The 17219-nt window shown below is 37.8% G+C and overlaps 1 protein-coding gene across 2 annotated transcripts in view; it reads right to left on the reverse strand.

Annotated features, from left to right (window-relative positions):
- Positions 1-1267: 1267 nt before the first annotated feature.
- The window catches only part of ephx2 (epoxide hydrolase 2, cytoplasmic), a 117627-nt gene continuing 101675 nt past the window's right edge, over positions 1268-17219 (reverse strand). For both annotated transcript variants that reach the window (XM_066710291.1, XM_066710232.1), the window contains one exon: positions 1268-2284. In XM_066710291.1, the coding sequence (XP_066566388.1) occupies positions 2200-2284 (85 nt within the window). In that variant the 3' untranslated portion in view covers positions 1268-2199. The remainder of the gene's footprint in view (positions 2285-17219) is intronic.

Below are 17219 nucleotides of genomic sequence, written 5' to 3' on the forward strand. Positions count from 1 at the left end.
GTGTGAGAGGAATATTGTAGTGATTCACTGTCATCCGGTTAATGAAGTTCCCTGTGGACCCTGAATCTAGTGAGCAAACACAAAAACAGTTTTAGAGCTCAGCTGGATCTTAGCTCAAACTCTACACTGAGCAGGGGTCACAGGAGGACAGGACAGGCATTGTGGAAAAGACCGGACTGTCTGCAATAGAGGCAGAGCAAGTGCTGCAGTCTTCTTTGTTTCTCTTAGAATGACAGGTGTGTACAACCCAGTTGCATAGGCTCCACATCGCACATGAGGCTGTGTGCGTAACTGCATCTGACAGGCGGACGCTGTACACCAGTTCTAGATCGAGAGTTTAATCTCGGTGTGCCACTTCGGCTTGCAGGTCGAAGTTAAGTTCTAGGCGAAAAATGTTAAGGAAGGCACGATCATTCCGGGTCACTTCAGGGTGAAATCCACAGCTGAAGATGTGCTGCCAGGGCGATAGTGGGTAGTGGTGGGAGTCCCTTGAGAAGGTGGTCCCAAGTGATCCTAATAAGCTGGAGCATCTTCTGTTGCTCCCCAATCATATTACCCTGGGAGGTCAGGGCAGCCTTCAGGTCTGGGGTAGCCACTGGGTCCATGAAGAGGCCAAGACTTCTGTCAGGGACACACTGGAGCAGACAGTGATGTGGAGGACCACAACAGAGGCAGGTCAGAAATAAGCAGAAGTCAGGATACCATCAAACAGGGCAATGTAGAGTAGGCAAAGGGTTTAGTCAGGGTCACAGGCAATGGGTCAATTGATCAAGCGGACAGGGTGCAGAAGGATAATCCAAGGATGGAGACGGAGAAACAGGTGAGGGTCAATAATACAGGAAACCAAGAAAACTCAAAAGGGAAATGCTCAGTAATGCTGCAGAGGCAAGACAAGACCTTGCAATGAATTGTGGAAACAAAGGAGTATAAATAGAGAGCTGGGTTGACAGGTGTTGAAATTGGTTGATGAGCTGGGGATGGTAATATAATCAGATGATGGGAAAGAGCCAGACAGAATTGTGTCTGGCGGTGGACTTGGGGATGAGTAGACCTAGGACGTGACAGAAGTATTTTGGAACTGGTAAGAAAAACTGTACATTGTGTCAGTTTTCTACAGAGGTCTTTTTCTTGTGTCTTTCCATGGTCTGTTAAACACTCAGTTTTCACATCTCCCTGTCCCCATCTCCTGCATCTCCACTATCTTTAAGCTGTAAATATCCCAAACTTCAATCCTGTCAAGTGTAAGGAAACCACAGGACAAAGATGCTTCAATAAGATGTTTATTTGGTAATAAAAGTATAGAGAGAAACAGGTGACAGTGATACATATATGTGATAAAAGCTGATTAATATGCAAACTGAACAAGTTATATTGGCTACTGAATAACCAATAATATAGACAATGAGTAAATATGATGCCCCTTTGTCATGCCCATTGGATACAATTCCACCTCATCACCTTTGAGATATTGTGGACAACTGGAAGGTTTATTATCAATTTCCCCGTATTTACCTCGTCCCCTGAAAAAAAGGCCCAACCACCTGACTCATTACTCCCCTATATCCTGGTGTTTTGCAGTACAATTATATTGTTCTGATACACAAGCCCCTTTTGTGTTCTCCGATGTGCTCTGAAAGGAGAATGTAGGCCTTTTGTCGGTAAAAAGGTAGGCAGGCAATGCAAAAGATAGGAATGTAAAATACCTGTAAGATTACAGCACTGTATCAATATAATTATATGATTAGCCTTTCAAATTTGCCTTGTGTGTCAGACATTTTTCAGAACAGAAATGGTCTTTAATGCAAATGATTATTATTACCTGCTGGTCTTAGACTAGAGCAAATACACAATACAACCATACAGAAATATAGAACTTAATGATTAATAAAAATGGTATCAGCCTACTTTATTGGTTTGAATGTTTGTTGTCATGAGGTCAGCCTGTTTTCATCCTTAAAAAAACATGCAGATCAAATAGCATTTTAACCACAAAAACAGGTGGTCTGTTTGCTTTTATTACACTCTTATATTCGATATAGACTTGGTTGTATTGTATTAGAAGTACGTTGATTAATTGTCAGTGCGACGCTGACATTCAATATCCTGATCAGTAATGAGACACAGATATATTTCCCATCACTCCTCGTGGTCAGTCCTCACTCACATGTAGTGTCACAGGGACTGGACAACGGCATCTCCTCACAGCTTGGGTTTTATGGGAATCAACATCTTCTTGTGTACGTCCTTCAGCCAAGGGATGAGGATCTTATTGAGCTCAGCAGGCCTGTCAAATAAAGCAGATACTTCAATCAGAAAAGAGAAATAAAGGTGCCCTGGGAGAGAAAGGAAATTACTTAGATTAAATAAATAAAAAATAATAATAAATAAATAAATAAATAAATAAATAAATAAATACATTATTATTAGTAGTAAATATAATAAACAAGTGACTGGATTTGAAAACCCCTTTAATAATTATCTACTGTAGACAATGGCAATTCCACAGCTTTTTCTTTCATAATGTCACTAACAAGCAAAAGGCCCAGATCTGCAGAAAAGTGTAATCTTATCAGTAACCTCTTGTTCTTACGAGTCTTGTGTAATATTTAGAGGACATTTTGTCAAAAAGTCCCCCCACTTTGCTACAATGAGCCAGTTATGTTCCTATTGGACAACTGTATCACAATTAGCACATTGTTTAATTAATTAACCACCCAGTCATTCAGACATGAAAAGGCTGACATACTATTTAACTTCATTACAGGCATGTCTGGCCTGGTCTTCATGTAAACATGCTAACCAGATATAAAAAGTAAACCATTACATATACCGATATAAATTGCTTAACACATTCACACAAGAGATTTCAAAACTCATGTACAGTATTTTCAGTTTCAGTTGTTTTGTGTCATTTCGAGATATTCATATTCATAAACAATTGGTATAAATCTGTATGAACTAGCCTAGCTCTACCAAGCACAAATCCTTCACACTTGAGATGATTCACATTATATTCATAAACCCCTTTGCAAATTGAAAACTTTAGCAACTGGAACCTCACACTAAGCAATGCCATTCTCACATATAATTATATCCTTTCCAGGAATCGATCTGAAGTCCATTGACTGTAGGATGCCACTGCATCACCTTGATGTGGCTCAGCAATAACACACATTTACCTTTACAGATGTCCTTCCAGCTGCTCTCACTGCTGTTGCCATCTGATTACCTGTGTACTGTGTTTACTCCTTTTTCACACACACACATTGAATGTATATATAACGTGTCCTGTTTATTGCATTCATTATTCTCATATGCATAGGTTTTGATTTGGGTCTGATGGGAAAATATTTTAGTGAAGTGTATGAAACTCTCCACAGTCCATACTACTCCACACATTCCTGCACTGTAATTAAGAAATGGCAGAATTCAGATTATTTGGGGAAAATGTTGGTATTGAGATTTATCTCCATTGATTTCTTTCTAGGAAATACATATACAGTTAGGTCCATACATATTTGGACAGTGACACAATTGTCATAATTTTGGTTCTGTACACCACCACAATGGATTTGAAAGGAAACACCCCAAGAATAAGCAGGAACTAAAGACAGCTGCAGTGCAGGCCTGGCAGAGCATCACCAGGGAAGAAACCCTGCATCTGGTGATGTCTATGGGTTCCAGACTTCAGGCAGTCATTGACTGCAAAGGATTTGCAACCAAGTATTGAAACTCACAAATTAATCTTTTCATTCTTTTTAAACTGTTTTAGTGCACTGTCACATCGTGCTCGTAGTAACTCTTCAAAACACTATTCTTTGATCCACTTGGGCATCAATAATATGCATGGATTTTAAATGGTCTTGCAAACCTAGACAACAGCAAATGCTGGAGAATGCAGTATATGCATTGTAGATATCATTGTTTTGAAATCTGTTGAACTGAATGAAAAAAAATGACACCTTCTCAATCGTGCAACACACTGCTTTGTGCTGAGGTGCATTATACCAATCAGACAGAAAAACGCATGGAGCATGAACGGGTACAGATTCATAAAACATAAATCATTCATTTTCTTAAATATGTGTTAAGCTGTATAATGTTAGGGTCTGTAGCCAGTAAGAATGACTGATATGATATAAAGATGAACCGCACGCAATGACAGTGTTTTTAAGTATGGCTTTAAGCACTTGGCAGCCCCCTACTCAGCACTATGCAAATGCATTTACACAATAATATTAGATCCACGTAATGCAATTTGTGGAAGCTCAAAGCAGGGAAAGAGAAGGAACCAAAGTTATATTATATACAAAATAAATGTTATAGGCTGCATAGAGATGATCATGAAATAGTGATTCACTTATTGTAAAGGCAACAATGTGTCCTGTAATATGAAATTTGCAAAACAACGGCTACCCTACAGGAAAAGAAACCACTAGACAAGACTGCTTATTATTTGAATTTGTTTAAGAGAATAACATGTTGATATTAATTGAAAGAAAGTGTGTCTAACATTTCTGTTTACAGCAAACAGTCCACGTAGTCTACTAAATCTGTATGGAATAACACACATCTCTACAGATGTCATTTCACTATCCATTTTGAATGTATAATGCAAAATAAGTCTTGTTAAAGTAGTGGGTCACTTAATCCCATGTGACATGTGTATAGGAAATACTTGAACTACTTGAACTGTGTTTTTGCACAAACCCAGCTCAATTAAACCCACATAAAAACACTGGACAGACAGATCACTTGCAAAAAAATACATACAAACCAGAAAATCTATTTACAATGAATCACACATTTAATGCAGTCACCAACAAGAGCAATTTTGTTTGTGGCTTGATGGTATTCACCATTCATTTTAAATAACCATTGTATTAAGCGGTCTTCTTGTTAAGGAAATCAATCTGTCAGCATTTCTAACTAAAATTTGCAGCTGTATTAAAACTGTAACGATCTGTCAGGTTTTGTACTGTTCAGTTTCCCTTCATTACTAGATGAAAAGAAAAGAAATGCTTTACAATGTTTTATTATGGTCATACATTTGTGTCAAAACTAGGGCATGCAGGGAAATTCATCAACCTATGACATCCGTTTACAAAACTGTAGCTGAAGTGCACCATTAAACTGAGTCTTATGACTTATAATTATAATAAAACATTAATTTAGGATGCAAACAGCTTTACTAGCTACTACAAGTATAGATGACAGCTTCCGCAAGACCCGTCAAGAGGATCATTTACCGCTCACCATAGGCAAGTGCTGAAAACAAAATACCTAATTCAGTTAATATGCTGCTACAGGCTCCATATGTCAAGTTCTCTCCTTCTGAGGGGGTAATTTTCACATCATCCACACAACAAATAATCCTCCACATACAGTTTTATTTTTACTACATGCATTTCTGACCTCACTTTAAAATGATGCTACATCTACAGCTAACCTTGGTATTTTCGTACTGTATAACTAATCAACCTTACACACTCCACTCAATTTCTGAGCTTTGTGAACAATATCATAATGTAACACACACTCTAAGTATGTTTTTGTTTTTCCTTTTTTTTTTTTGTCTTATTATGCAGGATATATTGTCCTAATCAATTAAAACACTGCCACCAACTGACAGGAAGGTTCAGGCATTACCCATTTAATTGTTTGTTGTGTAAAAAGTTTTGAAACATTGAACATCTTGAAAACAAAGATTTGTGAAAAAATGCAAGCTAGGTAATGAGTTAATGCAGGTCATAAGAAACATAAATACTTCCCATTCACCCACAACCTTCAAACTCAATCATACTAACACACAGGAAGAGAAAAGTTATTTTAAGTCAGAATCTGTATCTGCCCTGCTGTAATCACATCCATAACTCTTGCTTTAAATGGACGCAGTACACGCCAGTTATATTACACCACAATCATTATTACAGCTATGTGACCCTACTAATTGAAGGATACATTTGCCTCTTTAAGTTTCCAATTTATTTTGCCTTTAACATTCTCTCTTACAAGGCAGTGAAACGTCCCTTTTATCAGCTTCCAACCAATATGAAAAACTGGTCTAAAAACACTTGGCAATTTTGATTTGTCACCCACCTCTGGGCTGCACGTTAGGAATGAACACATTGAAGTTGAATGATTTATTATCTACGCAGAGCAGGCATTGAGATAGATTGTGACACTCGGCTGTTACCTTGAATATGTGTATTTATTCACAGAAAAACTACAGGAAACACTGGTGACAAGCCTTAATTGTCTACACACTCCTAACAAAGCAGCTGTTCTCCCTCAAAAGATTGATCCTCAATTTGAATAGCACTATTTCTGCCCAATCTTCCATTGGCGCTCCAGACAAACGCTCTGTAAAGTGAGATGGGGTGCCTGGCAGTGCAAAGACATTAAAAGTTTTCTGCCTCGCTCATGTTCATTGTGGCTCATTGTGAAGTATCTGAAAGGCTTCGAGGGTTGTCTTTGTGATGTTCATATAAAAGCAGTCCAAACAAATAAATACATTAATAATCCCACTGGTTCGCAATGCAGGAAGATGTATAATTGTAGCGTCACGTGCCGAGTCTATTGTGTCCAGATAGACAGAGAGAAAAGAGAAGAGACACTGGAACAGAAATACATACCATAATTGGTAACAAACACCGTGGCATCTCTCTTGGAAAAGGCACATATTTAAATGTTTGATTCAGTCTTGTTTTATAGTTTCCAAGAGGAAGGACGCATAAATGTATGCAGCAAGTCAGAAGTTTCAATTGGACTATTATAATACCTTGAGAGTAGGGGTTATATTTTGAATCCTTTTTTTTGCTGAAACCTCATAGCTATGAATAATATTTGAGTGACTACAGCTACACTGTCTTTGTAGCACCATATACAAATATATATTCAAAATCTACTCAGAAATACTTTTAGTTTCTTTCCAAAATCACCAACTGGTCATAAAATGAATCAGCTTTGCTCCACTACAGCCCTCATAGGGGCAAATGACCTGCAGAAACTGATATCATGACGACACACCTCTCTTGCTGACATGACAGTTCTGCTTCCCCCTTTACACGCAGGTTTATTTTAGAGAAAGAATATAGTTGTCCAAAAGCAAACGACCTCATTAATAATACAATTACAGGAGGGTTTATTTACATATTACGGGATGCGCTGAAATGAGACGTTGATCTACAAATTATATCGTGCAACTAATGAACAGTGGTTGACATGAGTTGTTACGCTGGACAGAGATGATGAAAGAGCTCGCCTTCCCTGTCAGTCTGGGAGGCAGTGAAAACTACAGAAGACAGTAATAATAATAATAATAATAATAATAATAATAATAATAATAATAATAATAATAATAATAAGTAATAATAATTAAGTTATTTCTAATACTGTTATGATTAGTAGTTCTTATAAGGGTAGAAGTAATATGTGTACAAAAGCCCACAGCACTGCAGTTGCCATTATTGTTTTTCTGATGCTGGTGGTTAATGGAGCAGAAGGGAAGGTGTTGATAAAACTTGCCAGAATGAGGCTGTGTATTTATTCACACGTCTCAATTGCTATATGAAAGCACAGACTAATGTTACATCATTGGCGCTATACCTAAAGCATTTGGTATTGTTTTCAGGTACACAATAATCAGTCCAAAGAGATTAATACATAGATTCACAATGAAGGTATTGACCAATTACACTTGCTTTCTTGATATCAGCAATTCATTCTGTGATAGAAATTATTTTTTTGATATCAAAAATACAATTGTCGAGATCACTAATTTGAAGATTAAATGTTAAAACAACTTGCCATACTGTGTCATTTGTGCACGACACTTCACAATTGCATTATCGGAGCACATCCCCAAGGGCGAGCACCATCAAGCCAGCTGCTTCCATTAGCCGCTAATTATTCCACTAATTAATTTGTTGAGGAACTTGGCTAGCAAAAAAACGACAATATTAAAATAATAAATATTCTGAAGGAGAACATTTGATGTAGGAGTATAGAATTTGAAGAGGGGTTCAGCAAACAGGTTAGCTAAGCATGACTTAGTGAATTCTCCTTTGCAGTGCTGTATGAGAATGGGAATGTGAATACATGAAAAGAGGATTTTAAATACATGAGTCGATTAAAAACTGGCCCAAACCAGTTTAGATCTACAATGTGTAACAATGGACACCATTCCTGTGTATTTAAACATGACCTGGGCCTCACACACTGCACAAAGCACAAAGGCAAATCATCTGACCAAAGTGTCCAAATACATTGAGTATGTTTGTATAGTACATGTAATATACAGATTGCGTACCCAAAGAGTCCCAAAGAAGCTGATTGCTTCTGTAAGAGCCAAGTAAAATAATAATGTGTATACAGACCAAATGAATCATCAGGGCTTGTCCATGGATTATTTCCTATTGTAATTATTTATTCTGTGCTTTTATTGTTTCCTCTTGTGCTTATTCTTGCTTTCAGATGTAGTTTTAGTAGATTCAGTTTTTCAGCTATAACTTTGGCTAATACATGTAGTATTTACTGTTCCTTTGCTGGTGATGAACATGCACTTTAATCATTTTTGTCCATAAAGTCTCCAATAGGACCAAACTGTTTAACCATAGTTCTGACCATTGTTTGCTACTTCATTTCTATCTGTCCGGTTTCTGCACAAGGAAAAACACAAGCTTTGCCTCTGAAATGTATGGTACAAACACAGACAATGGTAATCAATGATTTATTATGATTTTAAATGTACATGTTTAAAGTTAGCATAGGTTCATAAACGACTATCAACAAGAAAGCAACATTATGCGAAAAATAATTTTTATAGTCAAGTAAAAATAATATAACTCATTTCACATCTCATTTCATTGCTCCAAGAAATAAGGTGCAAACACAAAATCAATGTGATACATCAGTATTCAAATGTACAAAATCCCTAAATAAGACCCTTCGTGCAACAAGAAAAACATACATAACAAGCACTAAAGGAAGGTGTGAGTTGAAATGGCACCGTATAATTAGCTTTTGAATTACAAAGAACAAGAAACATTCTGTAAATTGTTCTACTTGGTTATTAATTAATTTCTGGGTGCGGTCCATCCCTAATTTCAGATTCTTTCCTTCTTTTCACCCAGTTAGTTTATCATTAGGTATCGGATTTCAGATCATACACTGTGTGTTTCTCACTGACCATTCTTTAACAGTTTTAATGACTATATCCTCACTGACCTTCTTCTGCTTTTTGTTTATATGATCTGATCTGTTTGTGCAAGGTTGTTAGCCCAAATAATTGGCATTCATTTGAGGGGGAAAAAGGTGTATTAGTTGATCCAAGCTTTAATCTTGGGCACACTGTCTCTATTTCTGTAGCCTGGATAGGGCCCACGGATGCAGCCTCCTGATTATTTTGGACAGGGGATCTTAAGGGCAGTTCCCTTGTGAAAAATAGCAATCTTCAGTGCCCATCTGGGAGCATCTCCAGGACAAACAATTACCTGTGGACATGAGGAATGGAGAACTTGTTCATTTTGAGCGGTACATGCCTTAAACGCATCAACCCTCTTATCAGGCAGATTCTCCAGAAGACTGTTTAATATCTCTACTGCAGTTTAGGACATGTTTAATCCTCAGGGACACAGAAAACAAGAGGCTGAGTTCGTATGAGGCTCAATTTACTATCGTGGAGATCACTTAAATGATTTGCAGCGCTCTCCCCCGGAGTTCGTTGGGTCAGTTGCTAAAGGTCTATTGATTGTTATGGAGGGGGAAACTGTTGGAGGTCAAGTAGCTAAAATCTGCATTTTTTTATAAAGGTCAAGCCTTTAGTTGCATAAGACACTTAACAGGAAGGGAGGTTCAGAGGTTCATACATAATTATAAAGGTATTAATTGTAGCAGACAGATGGGGAAAAAATATACAAAATACAATTAGACTGAAGGAATTACCTTAGAAAGGGTTATGTATGCTGTGCATTAGTATAGTGCATTATTATTCATAGTGTTATTAAATATAGTTTTTTAAATAGTTTTACTGCATTATATTTATAGATAGAAAGAAAAATCCTGCAATATCCAAAAATGTACTGATCAATTGTGCTCTTAAAGTCTCTCTTAGGTATTCAGACAATTTACTTGGTAATTGTAGGCTCATTAATTGAGTACTTAGAGACATAGATCTTAAGAGTCAGTCATTACAAGTATTATATTATTCTAGCTTGCTTTCAATGTCAATACTTAAATGATGTAATTTAGATGTTGATACATATTATTATTTTATTTATTATAAAATTATATTTATATTATTTATTTATTTATTTATTGATTTATTATTTTAAAAGCAGACTTGGCAATATTTACACGTTTACACAAGTATTTAGAGTTCCTATTATAAGCACAACACCATATGTTTGCAGTTCTAGTGTTTATTAAGGTGGTTTTAAATCAAAGACTTGTCGATTTTACACCACAGCAATTCCAAACTTGATAAAAATGATCTGGTTCTGAGCAACAGCCCTCGAAAGTCAGATGGGCTGAAATGAGCACCTCACCATTGTCAGTCTTGTGCTCTGTAGAATAGTGTTAGTTTGAAACCTTTCTTCTACAATATTCCAGGATAAAACAAGGAGAATCACAATGTATAAAGTAGACGACCACAGCACTACCCTTCACTACCCTTCCAGTTTCTGCTTTTCTTCCACTCCTCAAAACAACCGTCTTCTGCCTAATAAACAGAGCCGTATCCAAAGTCATTGCTTGACCTTGTCAATTCACTGTTGTAAAACTTGTTTGTCAGTATTTGAAGCAAACAGCACAGCAATCTGTAGAATAGTATCGAAAGTGTAGCAACGGTAATGTGAATATTGTTTGTTTAGAAAAAAAGGCAATTTTCAACCTCCCTCAGGACAGTTTCTGTAAAGCAACCCTCTCTTATAGGCAGACAGAAATTACAATCAGTTTATACCTTGTAGAAATAACTGAGAGAGTGAACTTTAATTGCTTACATGCCTTTCATTTCTGCCTGGAATTGCAAAGACTTTCGAATTGTCTTGGGTAGTACCTCTCAATACAGTTAAAATATAATTATTCTTTCCGATTTGGTTTCTGAATCCAGCCATCTCACTCAAATGAATCCTACGTACGCATTGAAAACATTACACCTCTTTAACACGCTCTGCTGACAGAGATCCTCAAGTCAATGTAAGACCCAAACATGAAAGCGTTCACTGTGACTCCCTTGCCTTGATCACAACATATTAATCCTGACACTGTGTGTGCCTTCAGACTGCCAAGAGGAAACTTAAACACAAAGGTCTGTCTGTGTGTATGAGCAAGAAGTTGGAAGTGCATGACGGGGGAATAATAAAAAGGGACATAATTGAAACCTTGACATAGTGCTAAAGTATCTGCTAAATTATTTTACAGACAATAATTTTTAAATTAAATTTTTAAAGTATTTTAGACAATTCATATTTACAACCATCTTTTCTCACCCCAAAAAGCATCTGTGGTTATAAATGAACTATCAGATTGGCTAATGGTCATGAATCTGTAGAATGACATGTATTGTACATATTTTATTTGGACGGTTTTAAAATTTAGAAAGAAAATGATCTAAAAGCAGATGATTAAGCTTGAAGACTTGATAGTTGTTTTGCTTTTTCTTAATATCAAGCTTATTTTAATTGATCTCTTATCTATAGCAGTTGACTGATGGCAACACATATAATGAATCAATGTTTAATTAAATATGCTTGGTTTACTCCAGGAAATAAATCTAGTGAAACATGTTTCACAACAAAGATTGAATGTGTGTTCTTGCCCTCACACATTACCTCTCCCATTAATCTTTGCACTTGTTCCAGTTCGTCCTCCGGTCCCTGCAGTGAGCATGAATTAGGAGTTTGTTCATCAATCCCTGTATTACTGTTATTGCATGCAGGCAGCCATCTGTGTTAGGATATCAAAAGCTTATCAAATAATTCTGCTAGGCTTTGGAATAACTGCTCTCAAAGAGGTTTCTTGAAATACTGCCAGTATTTTAAATTGTACAGTTACCAACATGAACACAACAGAACACATCTAAGTAAATGATGTGAGGAGGCACTCTGAGATACACATCTGAGAACAGCGATCGAAGGTGTGGAACAACATCTCTCAGAAACACAGTTTGTATAACACATAGGATGCCACAATGAAAAACTACCTGGCACACAACAACGAGTCAAGCCAAGCATTATTATTGCAGCACAACATCTCACAATCTCCCTGACTAGCACAATCAATCATTGTGTTGTTTGCTGTTTTTCTTATACGTCACTTTACAGATGAGAAGTTGCATGAGTATAAAACAACAGAAATAAAGATACCTGCTTACAGATCAGGAAGACAAACAAAGCTAAATTTGCAGAACTTTTCAGATCTAGTTTCCATGTGTTTATTCATGTCTCTATGGCATTCACAATAAACTGCATAATGGGGTGTTGATCAGCACTCTAGCCTAGATACCAGGGCTGTTGGGGTGATAATAAGACACGTATCCAAAAACATTCACACAATTTATTTGAGATCTTGTCTGTTTGATAGCATCAAATAATACTGTATATGTATTTATGGTCAAGGACCTTTGTGTATTATTCATATTATGTTGTGTATTATTGATATTTTTAAGAAGCTTAGGTTAAGAGCAGGGTGGCATAACTATAATACAGGACCTATCCCATGTCAATAAAAAACCTTCAAAATCACAAACCAAGGATAACTGATAACCAGGGAAGTCATAACTGGAACTCACAATCAAATGTATACAAATTAAATTGATCACAGAGAAATGACAATGTTGGTTGTTGTTGTTCTAATCAGGGGAGCTTAATCTTGGTCTTCACTCTAAACCAGTCTGAGATGCTCAGAGAGTTCTTTGTCATTAGCAAAAATCTGCATGACAGGCTACCAGCGTTTAGATAATTAGACTGTAGATGAATCATTGTGTGCCCAAATTACTCCAGCTGTATCTGAGCTATTACACAGAGGGTCCATTTGTCTACCCTGTATGGAAGCTGCGGTTCTTTTTTTAATCACAGGTAAATGTTTTCACAGTGACATCTCATTGAACACAGAAGCACAGGCAGATTAGTATGATGTCGGCACAATCAAGGGTGGGTGGAGTGAGACGCCTCATAAATTAAAGCACTTTGGGGTCCTTTGGGATGAAAGGCGTTCTTTAAATGCAAGTTTATCATGATTATTACGCGGTGCGGTGCCACACTGTGTAGTGCTGCCGCCTCACAGCTCCAGAGTGAATTCTGTGCTGTGTACATGCTCTCCCCCTGGGCCTGTTTAGTTGACTGGGTACTTGAAATGGCCATGTGGTCATTCGTATGTGTGTTAATGCTGTCCAAGGTGTACGCCGTGTCCGCTGGGTTAGGCTGCAGCTGCTTGTGTACCTTGACTGGATGAAGCGGTTATTGAATATGGACGGATTATTATTACCTATGAAAACAAGCAGACAAAAAAAAAATGAAAATGATTTTCAGAGCAGGGCAAAAACTAAAGACGCATGTGTCATAATATTGATGAGCGTATGATCAACAAGAATTAGGACACAGAGAATTAGATTAAATAAAACTAAATTAGGTGAGTAATGTTAACTTCACATAGCTCTTACTTCAAATATGAACTGATGGGTAAACCTGGAAAGTGAATGTTAATAACCTATAGCTTTTCATACACTAAAATGTGGATAAAACTATTTGAAATTTGAAACAATGTTCTATTTCAAGCTAATGCCTCGGATGCACTGGCTTAAGCGTCGTGTCGTGCCGGAGTCCCAGAGCTGCTGCTGTAACCAGGCCACTGTGATCCGTCCCTCTGATGGAGGAGCAGCGACTGTGGGTTTGGTTTGTGTTTGTGTTAAAAACAGAGACAGAAACACTAGAGCCTCACAGCCTGACGTGGAGAGGACTTGTGTGTCTGTTTTATTCTTTGTGCTTTACATGATTGTAAACAGCGTAATAAATACACGTTTCTGTTCAGACATATCAGGAAGAGCTAAACGTGTAGAGACAACATTATATTCAGACAAGCATGTTCACATAAGAATACGTTTCCATGTGCAACAATAAAATAAATAGCAAATATGTATTGTTATTATTATCGTCATCATTTGTGCTAGTATATGTATTTTAAACGGCACAGCATGACTCCCTTAACTTATTACTCTTACTGCAGATTTGTAACTGCAAACAATACTTTTTACCGTATTATTTATAATGTACTTATCAGACGTCCTTACCCTGGGCAAGTTACATTGAAACAAAATACACACGTTTCACCATTAATCATCCAGCTACAATATAGCCGGTTATAATTTAACTAAAATGTGCACATCTCAGTCATGGTGTTTATGGACGCATTTATTAAGCCAGTCCTTAATGTTTTAGAGGGTAACCCAGATCTGCTGTATTTATTTATTCATTCATTTATCTTGTAAATGGACACGTTAACTGAATCGTGTTTGCCTTCACACTGACTGTCTCTTCGGATTGTCCTGCACACCATTCACACAACACAGCCTGAAACACCGGCCAGCTGTTCACACAATATTAATAACATCGGCTGCTACCGATCTGATTATTATTATCCCTCAGTTTATTTTTAACTAGTCACGGCACTGCACTGGTCCTGTGAAATCCAAGTTTTTAATACACTCGGACATTAACTGTAAGCAGTCATTGTCTCTGTACGTGGATTTCACATGCTGCTAATAAAACTGCAATTTCTTTGTGATCGCACACGGCACTTGAGACACAATGTCTCTGATCTCTTCCCTGTGTCTACAGTCCAGCGCACAGCTCCGCTGCTGAAAGTGAATCATGTCCTCAGTGGGGACGGACGCTTACGGACGCGTCCGCCAGTGGAAATGGGCCATAAGTTTATGCCTTTATTTTGAATTATTACTTCACAACCCTTCCTTGGTAGGGAGGGGAATGCACAATGTATGTTAAAATGAATATGGATAAAACTTCCAGAACTAGCTTTAATATTTGTTGCCTTCTTTGAATTATATATTTATCTAAATCTGTCAAGACTTTTTAAAAGTGTCTTTGACAGATTCATTATATATATATATATATATATATATATATATATATTTTTTTTTTTTTAATAACTTGGGATTGCCTCAGTCATTCTGACAGAAAATGTTTTTAATGGTGGGGGCTGGTGGTTACCTATTCAATATAGGCAACACTACAATGTCTGACCTATGTACATTCAATTATATCTTTCGTAAATAATAAACCAGTATCCAATGTACACTCACCTAAAGGATTATTAGGAACACCATACTAATACTGTGTTTGACCCCCTTTCGCCTTCAGAACTGCCTTAATTCTACGTGGCATTGATTCAACAAGGTGCTGAAAGCATTCTTTAGAAATGTTGGCCCATATTGATAGGATAGCATCTTGCAGTTGATGGAGATTTGTGGGATGCACATCCAGGGCACGAAGCTCCCGTTCCACCACATCCCAAAGATGCAATATTGGGTTGAGATCTGGTGACTGTGGGGGCCAGTTTAGTACAGTGAACTCATTGTCATGTTCAAGAAACCAGTTTGAAATGATTCAACCTTTTTGACATGGTGCATTATCGTGCTGGAAGTAGCCATCAGAGGATGGGTACATGGTGGTCATAAAGGGATGGACATGGTCAGAAACAATGCTCAGGTAGGCCGTGGCATTTAAACGATGCCCAATTGGCACTAAGGGGCCTAAAGTGTGCTAAGAAAACATCCCCCACACCATTACACCACCACCACCAGCCTGCACAGTGGTAACAAGGCATGAAGGATCCATGTTCTCGTTCTGTTTACGCCAAATTCTGACTCTACCATCTGAATGTCTCAACAGAAATCGAGACTCATCAGACCAGGCAACATTTTTCCAGTCTTCAACTGTCCAATTTTGGTGAGCTTGTGCAAATTGTAGCCTCTTTTTCCTATTTGTAGTGGAGATGAGTGGTACCCGGTGGGGTCTTCTGCTGTTGTAGCCCATCCGCCTCAAGGTTGTACGTGTTGTGGCTTCACAAATGCTTTGCTGCATACCTCGGTTGTAACGAGTGGTTATTTCAGTCAAAGTTGCTCTTCTATCAGCTTGAATCAGTCGGCCCATTCTTTTCTGACCTCTAGCATCAACAAGGCATTTTCGCCCACAGGACTGCCGCATACTGGATGTTTTTCCCTTTTCACACCATTCTTTGTAAACCCTAGAAATGGTTGTGCGTGAAATCCCAGTAACTGAGCAGATTGTGAAATACTCAGACTGGCCCGTCTGGCACCAACAACCATGCCACGCTCAAAATTGCTTAAATCACCTTTCTTTCCCATTCAGACATTCAGTTTGGAGTTCAGGAGATTGTCTTGACCAGGGCCACACCCCTAAATGCATTGAAGCAACTGCCATGTGATTGGTTGGTTAGATAATTGCATTAATGAGAAATTGAACAGGTGTTCCTAATAATCCTTTAGGTGAGTGTATATTGTGAATAGTAAAAGGGGAGCCGGGCCGTCATAGGTTGATAAGAACTTAATAAAAAATACCAGAAGTAAGTGAAACTACTGTAAAGGAGTTTTATAATTTTCTATTATAAATTTAAAAACAGAAAAGTATAGATATTGAGATGCTGTCCTGGGCGAGACACAGGGGAAGCAAATTAGTAGGGGAGGCAAGCAGCTAACCTGATGCTCCCCCATGAGAAGCAAACCACTTCCTGGTGAAGAGAGGCAGAGAGGAGTTGGAAAGAGAGAGAGAGACGGAAGAAAAATATGGTAATGGCAATGGAGCGCTGCATTTTATCGGGCACTTCCTCACATAATGACCCTGCTTTGTGTCCCCCTGTTCCCTAAACCCCGCATTGCTCCCTATTAAAGAGCCCCAATGCTGTGATTACCCCCCACACTTCCACAGGATGCATACTTTTAAAAAACAAGCTTGATCCATGAGTTTAGTGGAAGACTGGTTTTGTTCAATTGTTTGTCGGGGAGCAGTTCTCCACACCATGCAAAGTTTCTTCAGTGGTAATAAAGGTGTTGACAAAACGTGCCTGAATATCTCCTATCACTATCCTATCCTATCCTATTGCAGACTAACTAACACAATTAAGACCACTTTTACTTTGAACAATATTCCAAATCATGGGCCAATTAGAATGATTTAAAATGCCAG

This window comes from Amia ocellicauda, chromosome 1 (genome assembly GCF_036373705.1).
Source record: "Amia ocellicauda isolate fAmiCal2 chromosome 1, fAmiCal2.hap1, whole genome shotgun sequence".
NCBI classification, from domain to species: Eukaryota; Metazoa; Chordata; class Actinopteri; order Amiiformes; family Amiidae; genus Amia; species Amia ocellicauda.